This window comes from Mchenga conophoros, linkage group LG9 (genome assembly GCF_057382185.1).
Source record: "Mchenga conophoros isolate Kocher_MC1m ecotype Shallow Benthic linkage group LG9, M_conophoros_male_GT1.1, whole genome shotgun sequence".
NCBI classification, from domain to species: domain Eukaryota; kingdom Metazoa; phylum Chordata; class Actinopteri; order Cichliformes; family Cichlidae; genus Mchenga; species Mchenga conophoros.
The window spans coordinates 20587697-20607131 of record NC_140534.1 but is presented as its reverse complement, the minus strand read 5'-3'; the positions used below and the strand labels follow the sequence as shown (position 1 = coordinate 20607131).

General features: G+C 41.0%; 2 protein-coding genes across 4 annotated transcripts; both read left to right on the top strand.

Annotated features, from left to right (window-relative positions):
• Window positions 1-1260: 1260 nt before the first annotated feature.
• Window positions 1261-8884, top strand: lztfl1 (leucine zipper transcription factor-like 1). Of its 3 annotated transcripts, none has more exons than XM_085286859.1 (10): window positions 1261-1530; window positions 1849-1973; window positions 2109-2303; window positions 5805-5862; window positions 6276-6347; window positions 6461-6526; window positions 6619-6696; window positions 7009-7167; window positions 7594-7697; window positions 7877-8884. In XM_085286859.1, the coding sequence occupies exons 1-10, from the start codon at window positions 1528-1530 to the stop codon at window positions 7893-7895; spliced, it is 879 nt and encodes a 292-aa protein (XP_085142985.1). In that variant the 5' UTR covers window positions 1261-1527; the 3' UTR covers window positions 7896-8884. The 3 variants fall into 3 exon arrangements, with proteins under 3 accessions (XP_085142985.1, XP_085142984.1, XP_085142986.1); XM_085286858.1 differs by having other exon boundaries at window positions 6991-7167; XM_085286860.1 differs by lacking the exon at window positions 1261-1530 and adding an exon at window positions 1597-1745 and having other exon boundaries at window positions 6991-7167.
• Window positions 8885-14596: 5712 nt separating this feature from the next.
• Window positions 14597-18352, top strand: LOC146567186 (C-C chemokine receptor type 9-like). The gene is made up of 4 exons (XM_085286857.1): window positions 14597-14641; window positions 15843-15934; window positions 16131-16177; window positions 17000-18352. The coding sequence occupies exons 3-4, from the start codon at window positions 16136-16138 to the stop codon at window positions 18035-18037; spliced, it is 1080 nt and encodes a 359-aa protein (XP_085142983.1). The 5' UTR covers window positions 14597-14641; window positions 15843-15934; window positions 16131-16135; the 3' UTR covers window positions 18038-18352.
• The last annotated feature ends 1083 nt before the right edge of the window (window positions 18353-19435 follow it).

Sequence of the window (19435 nt, the reverse complement as noted above, 5' to 3'; positions counted from 1 at the left end):
ACATATGTAGTGTTTGGCTCATAAAAGTGTGAAGGTGCTGTGTCTCTTCACACTGTCCTCCTCTTACATGGTCTGCTTTTATTCTCTGTGTGTGTGTGTGGGGGGGGGGGGGGTTGTGTGGGAGGGAGTAATGTGATTCTGTTCCTATTTTTCCCGCATAAGGCTTCACTATTGCAACATTTCTATGACATACATCTGTCTGTTCCCACAGTCCCACACATTTTATCCTCTGTTTTCTGGGAATCACCCTATATTTTCTCACAGCTGCAAATCAGTGATGAGACACAACAAGTAGCAAGATGGTGAGAATCTCTACTCAGAGAATCTCAATGAGAGAGAAGATTTGAAAGATGAAGGGGAAGAGTTGTCAGAACATAAATCCATTCTCTCCCCTTTATAGCACAGTGCAGCCAATAGACAGCAAGGCAGGGAGAGAGTGAAGGGGAATGACACAGGGAATGGCCTGGATCAGATTCAGACCCCTGCAATGAGGACTCTAAGCACACCGGTGCTCAATCAGGTGTGCTACAGTAGCGCTGTCAATTCAGTCTTATAATGAGTTTATGACTGACCATCAGTCACATTCAGTGCAAACCCATCTGCAACTAGAAAGGGTAGAAATGTGGATGCCAAAAAAATGGTGAAACTGAATAGTCATATGATCGCCAATAGTCATCCATTTAGAAAATCATCCTGATCGGGAGATGTTCGATATCTAAATACTGCTCTAGATTCAGTAGCACCAAAAATAAGAGCTGCATTATGTGTATGTGTGTCCAAGACAGACATTAAGACACAGTATACATGCATTAATTGAATGTAGACTGGGTATATATGTATATGGAACACACACCAAAACTCTGCTTCTCATGTGTTTATAGGCTTTCACAAATGGGCTAGTTCTTTAGTGGGGCTGAAATTTTGACTGGGATGAATCTTGTCAAAACACTGAACTGCGAAGCAGACAACTGAATGACTTGATTACCGACTACTTTTGAGGCAGTTAAAGGCAGATAGCGTGTTCTATGTTGAGATCGAATTAACGTAGAACAACAACAAGACTAAACAACTACCCTTAAATTAAAACCAGTTAAAAAAAAATCTTATAGTGAATATCACACACGTGTGTATATGAAATGTTGTTAAGATGAGGCAGTTAATGCTGTTTTGGGATTCACTTTTTGTTTCAAATCTTTACGTAGCGCCATTGAATGCACCTCTGGTAACCAAGGTGATGACGCTCTTTTCCGTTACCAAGGCATTCTCAATGCAAACACTAGCTGCTAGGAGGCTAGCAAATCTGCTTGATAGTCTTATAGCTGTCATATAACCTTTGTTTAGCCTCGTCGAATGTAATTATAAGAGATTTTCAACAACACTCGATTCCAGCATTTCACCGCTGGTTTTCAGTCTGCTCACTGAATGATCTAAATTATAGCCAGAAAAACCCATTTTTTCCCTCTTTTGGAGCAGCTCAGTCTTCAAGCTAGCTAACTTAGTTACGTTAACGTTAGCTGCACAGCCATCATGGTAAGTAGCTGAAATGATTTGCTGTACAGGCCACCTGTTCGCTTTTAGGAGTTTAGCATGCTAGACGCCTAGCCCTGTGCTCTAAAGCTGAATCAAAAGACGAGTGAACCGCTAATGTTAGCGAGCAACCCTTTATATACATAAATAGTACGCTGGATGTGCAAGCCCATGTGAAAAGGCCCTGCTGCATATTAGCAAGAGAAAATCCTCTTCAAGTTAGCTAATTATCTGCTTGTTTATGTACACCTTATTTGTGTTCATTTTTTATTCTGTGTGCCGATCTTTGCTTAAAATCAAAATTCTCTTATCTTCGTGTAGGCTGAATTTGGATTTAATGAACACCATCAGAATGAAATCATCAATTATATGCGATTTGCACGTTCAAAGAGAGTTCTAAGGCTCAAAACTATCGACTCATGCTTCGAGGAGCTCAAAGATAGCAGGTGACTGGTCATTTCTTCTCTTTTCTCACGTTCAGTTGTCTATATAAAGTAGATATGCAGGGAAAATGAAATTAGAAGTGCTTTTCGGTTCAGATGTACCTGAAACATTTCCAATTTACGTGCATTTTTGTGAAGGCTTGTGGAGGAAACCTTCACAGTGGACGAGGTGAAGGAGATGCTGGACGAGCTGCAGGCGGTGGTGCGTGGGGAGGTGGAGATGGAGCTCATCAACACAGCCCACACCAATGTACTGCTGCTTAGGCAGCTTTTCTCCCAGGCGGAAAAGTTTTACCTACGACTACAGAGTGATATCTCGGAGCTGGAAAACAGGTGGTCTATCTAGAAATTGCTTATCAGATATATATAGACAAACGGACATACAGTGCTGTGAGAAAATATTTGCCCCCCTTCCTGATTTTTTTATATGTTTCAGATCATCAAACAAATTGTAATACTAGACAAAGATAACCTGGATAATTACAAAATGTACTGCAGGTCTTACTTGCCTCAGTTAGGGTCAGTGTTCATTACTAAACAATAAGAAAGATGCTGGGCAAAAATGGCATCCATGGGAGAGTTCCGAGGTGAAAACCACTGCTGCCCCCCCCCAAAAAAACCCCCAAAACAAAAAAAACCCCACAAAGGCTTTGTCCTACATTTACCAAAATCATCTTGATGATTTATGACAACATTCTGTGGACTGATTAGACAAAAACTGAACTTTTTGGCAGGTTTGAGTGCCGTTATGTGTGGCATAAAAGTAACACAGCATTTCATAAAAAGAGCATCATACCTGTGCAAACAGTCAAAAATGTTAGTGGTGGTGGTCTGGAGCTGCTTTGCTGCTTCAGGACCTGCATGACTTGCTGTAATTGATGGAATTCTGTCGTCTACCAGAAAATCCTCAAGAAGAATATCTGGCCGTCAGTTCATGCCCTGAATCTTAAGCACATTTAAGTTATGCGACAGGACAGTGATCCCAAACACCATGACTTGGATTGGCCAAGTCAGCGTTTGGACTTAAATCAAACTGAAATGCTTTTGCATGACTTTAAACACGTCATCCATGCTGGTAAACTCTCCAGTTTGGATGAACTAAAGTAATTCTGCAAAGAACAGTGGGCCAAAATTTGTTACACTGAAGCTGAAAGAGCCTCCTACTTGAAGTCAAAGGAGCTTGCAAAGAAAAGTGTCTGGACTTCTTTAAGTTACTTGAAGACGTTTCACCTCTCATCCGAGAAGCTGCTTCAGTTCTACGGTCAAATGGTGGAGAGTCCCAGATATAAACCTACTTGAAAGCACTCTTCTGTCTGACCACTAGGTTGTGCAGGGGATGTGAAATGTTATTCATTATTCTGAGGTCTTTGTTCAACACCCTCCTCTCATACACTAACTGTGGGGGCAGCAGAGTAGTTCACAGTGCCAACCTTCCTGATCATGGCATTTTTTTTAGGCATCAATGGAAAGATGCCTAAAAAAGATGCCTTTAAAAAAAAAGGAAGAATAGTCTTTGTGACATTTTTAATGTCTACATTTTTATTATGTTTATTGTGGGATTATTTATCATTGCGTGCTGAATGGTTGGCTTATCTGAACAAGCCTCTCAGCAGTTAGGCCTTTTTACATAGACAGGAGGTAGTTAAAATGATGTGATAGGGGTCATGTCACAGCAATGTAAAAAGTAAGCTTCATGTTAAAGAGAAAGGTTCCACCACACTGTATCATAGACCACTTCCTCTGCAGTGCTGCTCAGATTTAGATCGTGTACATGTTACATGCCAGGTAAAAAGGTCACTGCCAGCCCTCGCTGTCAGTTTAACCCTTTTTTTCCATTACGCTTGTTTCTCACTTTTTTTTTTTTTTTTGCAGGGATGTTCAGTTAGCCTGAAAACCACAACATGCACACGCACTATGCAGTGTGGGTAAACTGAGCTGTGAATTTAGATAAGCCTTAGCATTAAAAGTAATATTAAAAAGCATAATGGAAACGTGCAACCTCAGAAAAGTGCATGACCTATTTTTATATAATTTGCAGAGGAGACCGTTAGGCCTTTTAACATTTGAACATTTTTTCAAGGCTATTTCTGGATATGTTTAGTATCAGAAACAAATACAGATATATTTGTAGTGTTTTTTTTTTTTAAACTGTGAAACTATTTGCAAAAGATTTGAATTACTTAAGTCTGCTACTTTAATTTCACAAAAATTACAACGCTAATATTTATTGACAGTAATAATCATTAGCAAGTGGCACAAAGCCATTTGCTTACAATAACATATGTATTAATTAAACCTGAAAGATAATTCTTGTGTTCTTCTTTAACAAGTGTGCCAGATGTTCTTCAGAGAATGTTTTTTTTCATATTACAAGCCCAAACATGGAGAAATGAGGGCGTGCACATGTGATACCAGAAACAAAGCTACATCACATGTGAACCGTTGTCAGAATATTGCACTCTTTGGCACAAAGGTATCAGGGCTTTCTGGCTCAAGTATGCCTATATCTCAGAGCAACAGAATTGGGTATATGAAGGGTGCACAATGGTATGGAGCCGCGGGGCTCCGTAACTTTTGTCTTGTTGCATGTGCATGATGTCCTCTTGTGGGACCTCTCTTGACCGCAGGAAACGCTCTAAATCCTCCTCCATGTCTACTCTCGAGGGAGATCCCGAGTTACTTTTGTGAGATACCACAAATGTAACTCGGGATCTCGCAAAGCCTTTTGCGAATCTTGCAAAAGTTCATTTTCATTTTTTTTTGTCCAAGTTCCCATGCGAGCCTCCGTAGAGGCCCCAACCCTCACCCATCATCCCTCACTCCATCCCTCTCCAAAAAATAAAAAACAAACAAACAAAAAGTTCAGATAGCAAAAACTGACAGTGCCACAGGTTGTAGGCTTCACTTCTGAAATGAGCAAGCTTTTGATTTAAAATTCAAATTTCATGGTCACGCTTAAGCCCAAACCGCACGTCGACCGGTCCTTTTTTTCACGAGTGAGGATATGAAGGCAACTTTTTTTCTTTATCTCAGTCAGATAACATCAGCTTGCTGTCCAAATGTCCTACTTACGATGACCTAATGACCCAGACCCGGGGTCCAGGTTGCTCAGTGCAGCGCCCCATGGCTCATACACAAGTATAAACGCACCGCCTGTTTTCTGTGACACTCTGATGAACTTCATAAATGAATGTGACCTCTTCTCACCTTTCACCTTGTTAACACACTGTGTGTGTTCTTTGGAAAAGTAGTTTTGTAATATGCGAACAGTGGGTGGATGAATAACCTCCAAAGCCTTTTTTTCACAGGGCTCAGCTGTACGTGACTTATACGGTGTCTAAAGCTAGGAATACGCCCCATATCACAGGCTACGTGTCTTCATCTGCTATTTAAAACCACATTACAGCTTTTCAGAAGCCTGATCTGCTCACCACAAGCGTGCATCTTAAAACATGAGTGCTAAACTGCCACCAAGAGATAGGGTGTTAAGTTTCCCTGCCAAACATTTAGATGGTAGATCGCTGTAATGTTCAAAAACATAAACATCGACATTGTGGTGACAAGTTAGCTGATGTGAGGAGATCACACAGATTGTCATATCAGTGCACCCAGTGTAGCATCTAAGTGCTGTTTACAGTAACCCTACATTTGTCATAATAAATAAACTGTCATAATTTTTCTCTGCATGTAATATTTTTCATTTTCGGTCTTATTATGCAATATCATGTCTTCACTGTTGTTCAGCACTTTGTGACTGTTAGGTCTGTGAAAAGCACTATATAAATAAATGTTACTTCTATCGTCTAATGCTTTGTTATCGTCTGACCCGTACAGGGAGCTGTTGGAGCAAGTGGCTGAATTTGAGAAGACTGACTTTAAAACCACCGATAAGGTGAGCATAAGGTGCAGTTTTGGCACGTGTGAGAGCTTCAAACATTACCGCTGAGATATTCGTCATTGATCATGTGTCCCTAGCGTATTTGTACCCACAGTTAGTAACTAGAGAGGCGTGCAGCTGCTTCTGTGCATTTTAAATAGTTTTCTGTACCTGTCTATAGTAGCCTGGTGGTTACTTACTCACACATCACTGAGGTTGACAAGTGGTTTTATCACATACCGTTTTATGACAAACAAAATGAACTGCTCTTTCATGACTCTGACGAAATGATCACATTTATGGGAAAGTGAATGACTTGCCTAAATGGTGTTGATTTTTTTTTTGTTTTGTTTTGTTTTACAGTTACATACCAGTTAGATAAAGAACAATTGACCATCTAATCTTTGTTATTTAAAAATATCCCCCAGATAAACAAAGAAACAAGCAAACCCAAGTTGGCCCCTCTGAATGAAAGTGGAGTGTCTGAACTTCTCAACAAGGTAAAGAAATGTGGTACATTATATGGATTGCTTCCATAGATTCACTGGGATGTTGGATTGTCCGCATGTTTACATAGTAAACCACAGCTACTGTATCTTTAATACTTCTTCAGGAGATAGTGAGACTACAACAGGAAAATGACAAACTGAGAGCGAGGCTCCGGACTTTAGAATCCCAGGTACACAAATAACAATTTAAACAACGTGCTATCTTACTCCTGCTTGATAGCGATAGTTGTGTTGTTAATTCTCTTCCTGCTTGATTGTTTAGGCCATGAGTGCACTAGATGAGAAATCCAGGGCAGAGAGAGCTCTGAAAGACCTTCAGAGAGTGCAAGGGGAACAGCAGGTACGTTTCCAAAAGTGGCTTTCAGTCAGCAAGTGTCATCTTCTCACTTTTTCTTTTTTTTGGGTCTCGGTTTGCGTTCCATTTCGCTACTTTCGTTTGTTTAACTTTACAGTTTTTCGTTTTCATATAAATGTTTTCTGCCATTTGCTTTTATCTGCCAACTTGGACCTAAATGGTATGTATCCACATGGTCAAAGTGTGTATTTTGTCGTCGTTAGAAATAGATTTTTTTAGTCTTGATGTCACAACTCATTCAAAAAAAGGTGAGGTAACGGTGTTGCCATTCCCTTTAAGGTGGCTGCTCAATCCAAGGAAATCAACAGTCTAGAGGACACAGTGGCAGCTCTGAAAGAGGACTACGAAAGGTCTCTCAGCGCCAACGTGGCAACCCAGAAAGATTTGCAGGACAACCTGATCTCTTCCAAACATGAGCTTCTGCGAGTGCAAGAGCAGCTGGCCTTGGCAGAGAAAGTGAGCAACTTTGGTCTCTTCCAGGAATTGAAAGTAACGAGCAAACATATAGTTAACACCCACAAAATGTCAAGTGTTGTTGTTGCTGTTCTACCCAGTTATTATTGAAGTTGTGAGACAATGAGGGTGTCATGAAGTCTGCGAACATGACACGCAAAAGGCCTTTCTTGCTGTTTACGAATCTCTCCTTGCTCTTCATCAGCCAGTTCCTATTTTGCAAGTGGCACTGCGGAAGCAAACGTTTTTTCATGTTCACTTTCCTGTCATGAGTTTCTAAGCAAAAGGTCATGCAATTGAATGTTGTACTCGCCGCCTGATGCCATTTGGACAGTTGGTCAGGTGCACTGAGCAATCTGTGCTGTTTTTCTCACGTTTGAATGTGTGTGTGTGTGCGTTTGTGTGTGTGTGTGTGTGTGTTGCGCGCAGGAGCTGGAGAAGAAGTTCCAGCAAACTGCGGCCTACCGCAACATGAAGGAGATTCTAACCAAGAAGAACGAGCAGATCAAAGAGATTAGGAAACGATTGCAGAGGTGAGTCTATGATTGTGAGATTATCCAAATCTAGTAGGTAAAAATGAATCAGCACCCTTGAAAATAAAATCATACGGCATCCCAGTGTAGTCATAATATATAATACTAATAAGCTAATTGTGAGATTTTCCTTCTCTTGTTCATGTTTGACTAATTTCAGATTTTGCTCTCTGTTTCAGATATGAGCCTAATGAGTGAGCTCCACCCCGGACAGCTGGTTTAACAGATGTTTGCGGGTATAAAGTGGGACCAAGATTTACGACTGTGGTTTGGATACGAAACCATCTGATCTTTTGCTGTAAGACAAGAGAGACAGAAAAAAAGCTCTTCCACAAGGAAACTGTTATTCACGCTTTGTCTGGCATTTTCACTAGTAATCGGCTTTAGTAAAGAGTAGGAGCTGGAAGCACACACACACACACACACAAATGTAGTAGTGATGGCCGAGCTTTCTTTTTCCGTGTCTCAATTCAGAGCTCACTTACAGTAGCTAGCAGACTTCCCTCTGTGCTCTATGCAATTACCAACACGTCCCAGTTTGAAGAGGCCTTGTCTGTTTGCTGAATTTGACAGATACGTTTTTGTCTGCCGGAAGCTTTGCAGTCTTATTATTGTGTGATCATAGGTTAAAATATTTGGCATTCATGCATCAGGTGATTACTGATATCCTGCTGATTAGTCTTAATCTCAGCAGCCCCGTTTTCTAGTGAACTTGGCATCGCTTTTGAGTTACATGCAGTTTCAAGCAAATCCAAGCCACAGAAAAAAGTTTATTGATCTGTTGCGGTTCATCTGATTTGTTACCTAAGCATTTAATAGTATTTCACACCAAATACCTACAGTATTTCTTTTTTTTGTTTTTTTTTCCCAATGCGTGAAAACCCGGAGCTTTTACTTTTCTGCTCTTGCCTATTAAATGACATGAATAATGATTTACAGTGATTTCCCTACTTCCCCTTCAAAATCGCATAGAATATTTTTGTGTGGAATCTCTATCCATGTACTTTTCGTATTGCTGTGGGCGATGGAGTGTAAGAGGAAAAAAATATATATTTACATGATGTTCATGAAGTAATGCTCTTGTAGAGTATGACACATCTACCCTATATTACACTAGATGTGTGTTTGTTTGTATTGTGCAAAGTATGGGGTAATAAAAGCTGGTACTAAAATATGTCGTCGGTTTTATGAAAGTTTCTTCTTCACATTTAACTTCAGCTGATATCATACACTAAACAGACACTTTACTGCATGAACATGTTTCTAGTGCACTAGTAACCTGACCCTCGTTTTGCCTTCAGAACTGCATAATTCTTCATGGCACAGATTCAGCACGATACTGGAAACATTCCTCAGAGATTTTGGTTCATATACATGATGTGACTATCTGGTTCCACCACATCCCAAAGATGCTCTACTGGATTGAGGTCTGGTGACTGGAAACCATTTGAGCACAGTGAACTCAGTGTCACGCTCAATAAACCAGTTTAAGATCACTGGAGCTTTGTGGTACACTGATGTCTGTGGTCGTAAAAGGATTGACATGGTCAGCAACAATACTCAGGTAGGCTGTGGCATCTAAATGATGCTCAGTTAATATTAGGGAGCCCAAAGTGTGCCAATTCAATATCCCCCACACCATTACACCACCACCAGAAGCCTGAACCACTGATACAAGTAGGTCGGATCCATGCTTTCATGTTGTTTATACTAAATTATGACCCCACCATCCGAATATTGTAGAGGATCATCCGACCCAGCAACATTTTTCTGTTTTTCTGCTGTCCAATCTTGGTCGTGCTATGTCAATTACAGCCTTGGTGTTCTGTCATTTAACTAACAGGAATGCCAACTTTAGCCCATTTGCTTCGACGTTTGATGTGTGCTGCATTCAGAAATGCTCTTCTACATATTTTGTTATTTGAGTAACTTACCTTCCTTTCAGCTCAAAGCATCTGGGAATTTTTGTCTGACTGGGACTCACTGTATATTTTCTCTTTTTATTTTTTTTCCTTTGTAAACGGGAGTGGAAAAATCCCAGTAAATCAGCAGTTTCTGAAAATCAGATTTGATGATTAGAGATTCCCCTTAACAAACTGTTGAATAGGTCCACCTAACAACGTGGGAGTTGAGTGTGTTTGATTAAAAATACTCACCCTATTCATTTAAAACAAAAAAAAAGTCGATGTAGTGAATGCCATGCCACACACACGGCACGTTTGTGTAATCTGTACCAGGGGGCGCCACAATGCAGTAATACAAAAATACACATGCACAAATAAATGTATCTCATTATAACCTTGAAAAAACTCAGTTTGGGCAACAGGTGCTTGATGTCAGTGACTTTGCAGCCTGTTGTCACTGCACTGGTTACTCACAAGTACTTAAAATATTTTTTCTTTTCCCTTTTTTCAAGTTACAGATGCAATTGTGTTTTGTGTGTTGACCCATGTATGTTTTTTTCAGGCCAGTAAGTAAGACTAGATGCTAATGCTGCCACACTAAGACACCCAGGAACAACAAAGCACAAAACTACATGTTTTTAACTACAAATCTGTGGGCAGGAGTATTATTATGTTTATGGATTCTGTATTATTTCATGCTAAATCAGCAAGGGGTTTTAGTAAAGTACCACCAAAAAAAAAAAAATTACCTGTTAAGAAGATTCCGGGGGGTAAAATGACCATGAGGTAAATCTCTCTGATGATACTCGTAATAATAGTGCTGACTGATATTATTTGCACAAAAGAATTGCTGTTGTTGTAGAGTTTACCATATCTAATCTGCTTTGCTTATCTTGAGAAACATGTGTTTTGTTTCCCTGTTTCTCCTAACCAAAGTAGACCAAGATAGCACCAAAATAAGAAACAGTGGTCACCAGCAAGTCAACCGTCAAACCCTTTTTGTTTTCACTGAAACCCTTAAAAGCCACAGCGTCCTGAATTAAACTCATGTGAGTTATGCATCTTGCACAGAACTTATGCACATGAGGTGGTCCTCCTTTCATACGTGTTGAAGGAGGGAGTAGGTGAGAAACACACTACGTGCTTATACGAGCTGTAAACTCATAACAATGATGATGCTTTAAAACCCATTAGCGCTGCTCTGATTCAGAAAGATGGCATCTACATTATTTCTTCTCCACCACCTAATGAAAGTTGTGTTTAGCAAAAAAATAAATAAATCCTTTCCCTATATTTGCATGTAGTCGCGTGCTTGTGGTGCAGCTAAAGAGTAAACAAGACGGGGATTGAGAACCGCTGGTTGGTTCGGATAGGATGCACAAGCTAAGCTGCTGTACAACAGACTGACAATAAATCACAGCAGCAGGCACAGGAAGTGGTGACTTGTATGTACCAAGCAGAGTCTCTTGCACTGCTGAGAGAAGTCACAGCACTTTCCCACAGTATGGGGCAATAGTTAATTCAGAGTAGTGAAGCTGGTGAAGAACAGCTTCCTGCTCACTGACAAGGCATCAAAGGGGTTTTCTCAGTTTCACTAGCAACGCAGAAGCTTCTGGTTTTCTACAGAATCATGAAGCAGACATTTGCTGGTGCTGGTGGGGAGAGTTTCAGACTGTAAATGTCCTAAAACAAAGATGGTTGGACTTTTAGTGGAAGAAAAGACTGCGGCAATCTACGCTAATCTCAGGTTTCGATGTTAGCGCTGGCATATTTACACCCACATGGCATTCAGTAACTACAGAGCAGTGTAACATTCCTGTTCAATCTTGCCCTGAACTTGTACTAGGGTGATTTAGCAGTCACGTATCACAAGCCATATTTGATCACTATTTGTCCTGCAGGTGATGTTAATGTAAGTGTAAAGGTGTATGGCAGTGTATTGATAGCTGAGATATTACATTTGTCTGTTAATCCATCCATGTTGCTTGGATTCGTTAAACAAAAGACAAACTCAACAACGCTGCCGTCTCTCAAGATTTCTGAATCGCCCCAGTAACCATAATGTGGCAGAATCATAACACCGTGGAACCAGTAGGTATGTTTTATTTGACATTGTTACATCAACTGCTGCTTCCAGGTTGGTTCCCTTCTCTCATATCCTTTGTCTCTGCCTTTATCTCTGTGACGCCGGCTACCTCACTATCACTGTGGGAACATTGTTGTAAAAAGGTTAGGCCTGCATATCTCAGCTTCCCGGGCCCGCTCGATGTCACTCAGTAACTGGCAGTTGCTAAGAGATGAGACAGATGACGACAAAGAGATACTGGAAGCAGCTTTTAGTCACTTCTGAGAATAACTGCTTAAAGCAGTTGTTTTTTATCTTGCTTTTTCTGTGAAATAAAATGGCACATACATGCTGAGTTCACAAAACGACTCAAAGTTTGCCTCTCTGTGCTACGAGGATCTCCAGTTGTAAGTGTAACACACATAATCCGGGTTTAGCTGAAGTGATTGGGATGTTTTTCCCCCTCTTATTCATTCTGTTGACTAATCTCCCCCATCAATCAGAGAGAAGTCAGGTTGTCATATGAATCTGTTGCTTATGTTTTGTGACTTTGTCTATCACAGTGGAAATTCATTTCACGCTACAAAACTTAACACAGAAACTACACTGTTTACTTTGCTTTTACAAATGGGACAATCCTTTGTTTCTGGACTTTCTGTGATTTTTCATGCCTTTTTGTTATGTTGACATGAATAGGTATCAAAACAACATGTTCAAAGTCTTTTATTCCCACAAGGGATGATTGGGTTGAGAGATCTAGTATTTTTTTTGTTTCAGGTTGTATACATGGTCATTCCAGGGTGTTTTCCCTGCTTTATATTCTTCAGAGTTGGAGATTTAGAAAAGGTAGCAGAATATGCCACGTCTGGTTTTCTGTTCTACGCCTCTCCCACCAGATGATGATGGGAATATCCCACAGACTGCAGCATGACATCAGCAGTTGACTTCTAGGCACATCTCAGAGCCTCAGCGTTTTGGCATGTGGGTTTTTTGTTGTTTGGAATTGCAAGTGACCACATATGAATGAGGAAGTGATGCGCTGTGTTGGTGCAATATGCAGACACATGAGCAAACGCTTGGTGACAGTGAGAAGTAAAAGCTCCTCCAGCAGAACTAGACCCAAGGAGGGGCAGCCATGAGCAGTTGGGTGATGGAAGGAAGACAGAAAAGAAGGCACACTGTGGAAGAGAGCCAGAGATGGATAATAACTAATAAGGAAATGCAGAGTAATGTGTAAACGAATAGAAAGTGAAAAAGGTAAGTGAAGAAGAAACACTCAGTGCCTCATGGGAACCCCCCAGCAGACTGGGCCTTAAAAGTCGAGAAGTGTCTGTCTCTGAAATCCAGTCTGGGAGCTGGTTCCAAAGAGAGCGGCCTGGAAGCTGATTTTTTAGGGCCCAGTACAATAACTTCAGTTTTATCAATCACTAAAACTAAAACACAAATGTTTCTCTGATCATTTTGGATAAAATACTCCGCAAGTGAAAACATGGATGAGAAATCCAGCTCAGTGGCTCAGATTGGCACAGGTAAGGCTGAGCTGGCAGCTGCTGGTTGCTCCTATATTCAGCACACCACTGAAAGTCAGCCTTGGAGGTTTCTCCTTTCCATTTGTGTGTTTTTCAAAAGCAGGTCAGTACTGACGGTTGGCCTGAACAAATGCCACCACACACACACAGCTGGAAGACCTCTGCCTGAACCGCAGTGCCACCACATCACACCTGATACGGCTGAAAAGATGTGTGATTGGGCGAAGTGTGCCGTCACAGGTTAGATTTTCTAAAGCCTGAAAACAGAGCATGGAGAAGGTTCATAATTCTTATTTTGTGCCATCGAAATTCATCCTTAATGTTCAGAAACAGATCTGTTAGTTTTATTGGTTTTTCCTGGACTTTTAAAAACAAAATCTCCTTTGCATTTCATGTGCATTAAATAGTTTGATTTATTGGTTCAGTCCAAGCACAAAAAATACAAATACAGTTTAATTAATCAGGAAACTTGCTTTTTATTAATTTATTATTTTATTTATTGTTTTAAAAGACTCTTGTAATCCACAGCTAACGGCTCAGCGCAACGGTTCCTTTATGACAGACATTACTATCAACACACCACACAGGTTGAAGAGCATGGGCCTCAGTGAACAAAACCTTCACCACACACACACACACACACGTGTTACACAACAACGAAAACACAAAGCACGCCCATGGCTACAGCAGCAGTGAGAGCTATGTCATAAGATGTCATGAGATGCATGAAGCCTTAAAGTGTGTCATTCAGGCGGCAGTCTGCAGTCGTGTTGGGTAAACTACCTCGTTTAGTCACCTTTAAATATGCATAACCGTGGTTACAATCTACAACAGCTGCATGGAACACTGAAACACTGCATGATTGCGTTGTCATTCTATGCAGCATTTTTCGGGGGGAGTGAAAAGACTCTCAAAGCAAGTTTTTTGTTTTTATTATCTATGTATGTGATTTGTGGTTCATATAGTGGCGCAGTGGTTAGCAGTTTTGCATCAAGGCAGAAAGGTCCCGAGTTTGAATCAAACAACATTTATGACACAGACTTTACGTGTTCTTCATGCATCTACATAGGTTCTCTCTGTTTACTCCCACTTCCTCCCGCAGTCCAAAAACACGAGTAGGTTAACTAGCAAAGCTAAGTTGACTGCACTTGTTAAATGGTTGTCTGCGTCTTTGTGTTGACCTTACCTGTACCCTGTCTCTCACTCTATGACAGCTATTGGAGATTGATGGATTGCGATGTATGACTTCGCCATTTTGACCCTGATACTGATACTGAAAGGGCACTAAACTTTGATTACGCACTTATTATGTCCACTGGTTTGTTTTTCATAGAAAGTTCCCAATAAAGCCACTGCATCAAAGATTCGAAAGGTGATCTCATCTTCAATTTGGAGCCTGATGTGGCGCCGTCATCAACCGATGCCAACAAAACTTTCCGTTTGACGGTATGTAATGGTCTCTCTGCTATGGTGCTTTTCATTCCCACAGATCAAAGCCATGCAATTAGCCGCACTTTGGCAGTTGGTAGATGGCAAATAGTGAGTGAAACCTCTCAGGCTGCTACACTTTCAACAGTCTGTTCCCAGAAGGTAAATACTGATCATGACATATTCATTTCCTCGTGCCTCACGCCGATCAAAACCGAGAAACGCAACCAGTGAGCAATTGGTAGAAATTTGAAGAGGTAATGGCTCGCACGCTCATCCTCTTGATTCAAGTGCTAAGGAATCCAGGCCAGGAAGTGAAACTTTGAGAATACAACACACTCAGTCATACGGAGGGCCTTCTGAGAGGTCAAAATAGCCCCCCAAGAGAACCCTATAAGGAAGCAAAAACAGATGAACTATTTCAATAATTTGATCTATAATCATTTTCAAAGTGTGTCAGGCTCTTGTTGATGAGTGTGTCACAGTGTGATCATCATCTTCCATCCCGGGTCACAAGATGACTTTATGTTTTCAGTTTTGTTTGGATGTCAGGTGGTATGTCAGGGACTTTCTTCTTCATTTGTTTTGCACCACTGTGGTCAGCATCCAGCATGATCATGTTTTTTATTAAACTCCCTTTAGCCTAGTCTAGGCATTACCAAACGAACTTTTTACTTCCCAGATTTGATTTCCTCATACTTCAAAGGGAAATCACGGTTTCTCTCATGCAGACAATGAGTTGTTTACTAAGTAAGAGCACATGCTAATAAGAAACAAGAAGGCTTACACATACTGTTATTTTGACACAAGCCCACATCGTCTGAATTTCAGACCACTGAAACTGCAAAGAAACAGCAGCGCCCACGATCTTTTAGCTTTAGGCTTTAATCGCACTTTGGTTTTCAGTTTCACGCATCACTCATCTCCTGCTCTAAGTGCTCCACACCTGTGTGTACAAAATGGGCCACGACTCGATCAAACCCAATCAGCTGTGGAGAGAATGTGCTTTGGTTCCGGCCTGATGGTCAGGGTTCAGATGGTGCAGCCTAAAAATCACAACTTCTCCTTTAAACTGGTGCAACGTTGTCAGTGTTTGAAACCATGCATGTCTGATGCTAGTTTTTGAAGTACTGCTAGCTGTAATAAAGACATGCGCGTGCATCAACAAAGGCCTAGAGGGGAAATGAACTGATATCGTCACGTGATTCTGTGGTTGCAGAGAAACCATATAAGTTAGTGAAGATGAGTCGTGCTTGGTAAAAGTGACAACCCTGTGACTGTGAAGTTGCTTACTACGGCCTTACTGAGCGGGTAAGTAATTTGTTGGTCTGCTGAAAAGATGTTTCCATTTAACATTTAGTTCAGCTCCAGGTTATATTTAGTTTGTTCTATTTAATGTTTATTTTATTTATTTATTTTTTACTTTTTATTTTATTTTTGCAATCTATTTTTTTAATCTTGTTTTTAATCTTGTTTTTAATTTGAACATTTTCTGGTTCCTTTGTAGCAATCATGGAGGATTTCAGTGATTTCAATGAAACAACATATTCTCCAGTGAGTATTACTTTGAAAAAACTCATAAACACTAATGTCTGTATTCTATATATAGTAGACTTGCCATTCTTAGTATTGCCTGCTTACACATGGAGTGCTTAAGTGACATTTTGTATTGTTTTGCTGTATTTAAAGTATTCCAAAATACCGTAAAACTTAATTTAAGATGCTGTTTAAAAATCTGTATGTACACAAAACCTGAGTTTGTTTATTTGCCATTATATATCTTTATTGAAAGTGTAAAAGAATCCATTTAGTGACCCAAGTGTAGTCGATTTATCTAAAGCAGACATCTCTAGAATACTAAATTACCACAGAGAGCCACGGCTGTAGTTCGCATCAAATTTTCCATTGTATCTCAACACCAAGACGCCGCTTTTTATCTTTGCCCTATATCTAAATGCCATGCTTCTGGGGGTCCTGAGTTCTGCAGGGGGCCCCTTTCTGGAGCCCCTCGGGATCGTTCGCACTCCCCCCCCTTCGCCTCAGGGTTGGATAGCAGCAGGAAACTGTGCAGTAGTGTGGTTTCTCCAGTACAGACACGGCACCTGCACCTGACGGCAGTTTTTTTTGCATACTCTGGTTAGCTTGCACGTCACAGACAGTGTTTGATGTAATTTCACTGTATTCCCATTGTAAACATGTTATCTTATGTAACCACCAACGAGTAACCAAGAGAGAGTGAGTTGGGTTTCAACGAGAGAGAGAGAGATAAAAAAAAAAAAGCATGACAGGAAACTCAAAGCAAGACAAAAAGACAGTGCATCTGTTGCAAACAGTTGTCTTTAATACCTCACGAGAAAACCTGCTTTCTGATTTCAGACCGAGGACTATTCTCTGCCAACTGACGAATCAGGCATGTGTGACAGAACCTGGGTCAGAGAGTTTCGTGGGCAGTACGAGCCGCCGCTCTTCTGGATCATCTTCATCCTGGGTGCTGTGGGTAACCTGCTGGTGGTTTGGATCTACACCACTGTGCGCAACCGCCTGAAAACAATGACCGATGTGTACCTGCTAAATCTGGCAGTGGCTGATCTCCTTTTCCTGTGCATGCTTCCATTCTGGGCAGTCGATGCCATTAAAGGCTGGGATTTTGGCATCACTCTCTGCAAAATAGTGTCCGCTGTCTATAAGATCAACTTCTTCAGCAGCATGTTTCTTCTCACCTGCATTAGTGTGGACCGATACATTGCTATTGTTCAAGTTATTAAGGCCCAAAACCTAAAGAAAAAGAGGCTGTTCTACAGCAAACTTGCTTGCCTTGGTGTCTGGTTTGTCTCTGCTCTCCTCACACTCCCTGAGTTTATCTTCGCCGAGGTGAAGATATCTCAAGAAATGCAATTTTGTACTATGGTCTACTGGAACAATGTAAACAATCATACAAAGATCCTCGTGCTGTCCCTGCAGATTTGCATGGGCTTCTGCATTCCTCTACTAGTCATGTTCTTTTGTTATTCTGTCATCATTCGCACACTTATGCAGGCCAAGAGCTTTGAAAAGCACAAGGCCCTCCGTGTCATCCTTGCTGTGGTGTTTGTTTTTGTCCTCTCTCAACTGCCTTACAATAGCCTGCTGATTGTGGAAGCCAGACAGGCAACTAATATGACTTACACAGATTGTGACACTGTAATTAATTTTGATATAGCTGGACAGGTTGCCAAAAGTTTGGCATATACACACGCTTGCCTCAACCCCTTCCTCTACGTCTTCATTGGAGTTCGGTTCAGACAAGACCTGCAAAGGATGGTGAGGACTTGCATTGGAGGTATGAGCAAAGGAGGGCTCAGTAAAACGCAGGCAGTTCCCAAACGCCCCTCTCTCATGTCAGACACTGATACTACTCCTGCCCTTTCCATATAACTGCCCATTTTCCCTAACCGTACCTGAGATCTGAGCCCAATTCATGTTTTCCACTATGTTCTTCATGCATTACTCCACATTAGAGGAGCAACAATGGCATTTGCAACTTCAAAAGTAACAACAATTAAAAAAAAAAAGCCTTTACATTAATTTCAACCACATACTGACAGTAACAGGCACATTTTTATCTGAAATTACTGTAAAAACTGTACATTACTGTAAATACTGTTTGTATTTTTTTTAAACATTTGTTCCATCATGTATTTGCTGTGTGCTGCTTTAAATGACTACGAAACATTAAAAAAACGATTCATACTCCAGTTTATGCTGCTTATGTTCAATACTTCACCGCACAACAACAAACAGGATGAGTCTTCAACGGTCGGTTCAAGTACCCCTTTCTGCAGGGGCTAAGTGATGAGATCAGCAGTTTATACCTGGGGAAGTATTTAAATGCTTTCACTAGTATAACGTATTTAGTGTGGTGGGAAACATACTCGAATGTGGCAAGTTCACTGTTTTCGATCTGAGTACACATCCTCATATTAAAAGTCTATGCCATCCTGTCTGCTGACACTGTTTTATGATTGAACCTTGTTTGGGTATGACTTGGCAGTTTCACAGCGAAAGCTAACGTTAGCCATTCATACTGCCATGAAAGACATTTCCCACAGCGGTCTCACAACGGCTGTAGCTCAGACAGGTGACAGACATCCGTGCAGGCAGGTGTCACAGCTTGAAAAACTTTCCAATTCTACTGCAGCTCCACTCTTATGCAAAAGGTAACGTTTCAGCAGGGTGCACTAAATACACATATGCGCAGTTTTTAATGGCACGTGCAAGTCAATCCCTGCATAGTAGTGCTTGTTTCTAACTTATCTGGCCTGAAAACATCAAGTCATTCAAGTATCAGTAAGCTGGCATTTAAATTTGCTGCTGATGAGCTACGAGAGGTTTGTTTACTCTTCCCGGCGCCCACAATCAGAAGCAGCAGATGTCAGATAACCTGATCTTAAATTTTTAACCAATACAATACAAATTCCTGTGCTGGAAGACAAAAACAAGAGACAGGTGGTAGAAGCAAAGCACACCACAAAGTACCTGTTAGCTGCAGGAAACAAAATATGAGGTGTTTTTGTGGTCACCAAGGTGACCACAGAGACTGCTGCATAGTTACATACCTGCTGGATTCAGGTGAGACCACAGACACGTTCTTTCAAGTGCCTCTTTTGTGCTGTTTCTTCATCTCACGACAGGAAACCATCAGTCAAGTCAACAACAAGATGTTCCCGCTTAAATGCAGAGCTGAGGCCTCCCTACAGATGTCCTCAATGTCCCGGTCATATGAATTCAAGGGAAAAGAATGTTACGCAATAACCGAAGGGGCGCGCAGCACTG

Coding starts and splice junctions, on each gene's coding strand:
- lztfl1 (XM_085286858.1), top strand. Junction 6,697..6,990: donor GAGTGCAAGGGGAACAGCAG/GTACGTTTCCAA, acceptor ATTCCCTTTAAG/GTGGCTGCTCAATCCAAGGA. Junction 7,168..7,593: donor AGCTGGCCTTGGCAGAGAAA/GTGAGCAACTTT, acceptor TGTTGCGCGCAG/GAGCTGGAGAAGAAGTTCCA.
- LOC146567186 (XM_085286857.1), top strand. CDS start 16,136: ATGGAGGATTTCAGTGATTTCAATGAAACAACATATTCTCCA. Junction 16,178..16,999: donor ATGAAACAACATATTCTCCA/GTGAGTATTACT, acceptor TTCTGATTTCAG/ACCGAGGACTATTCTCTGCC.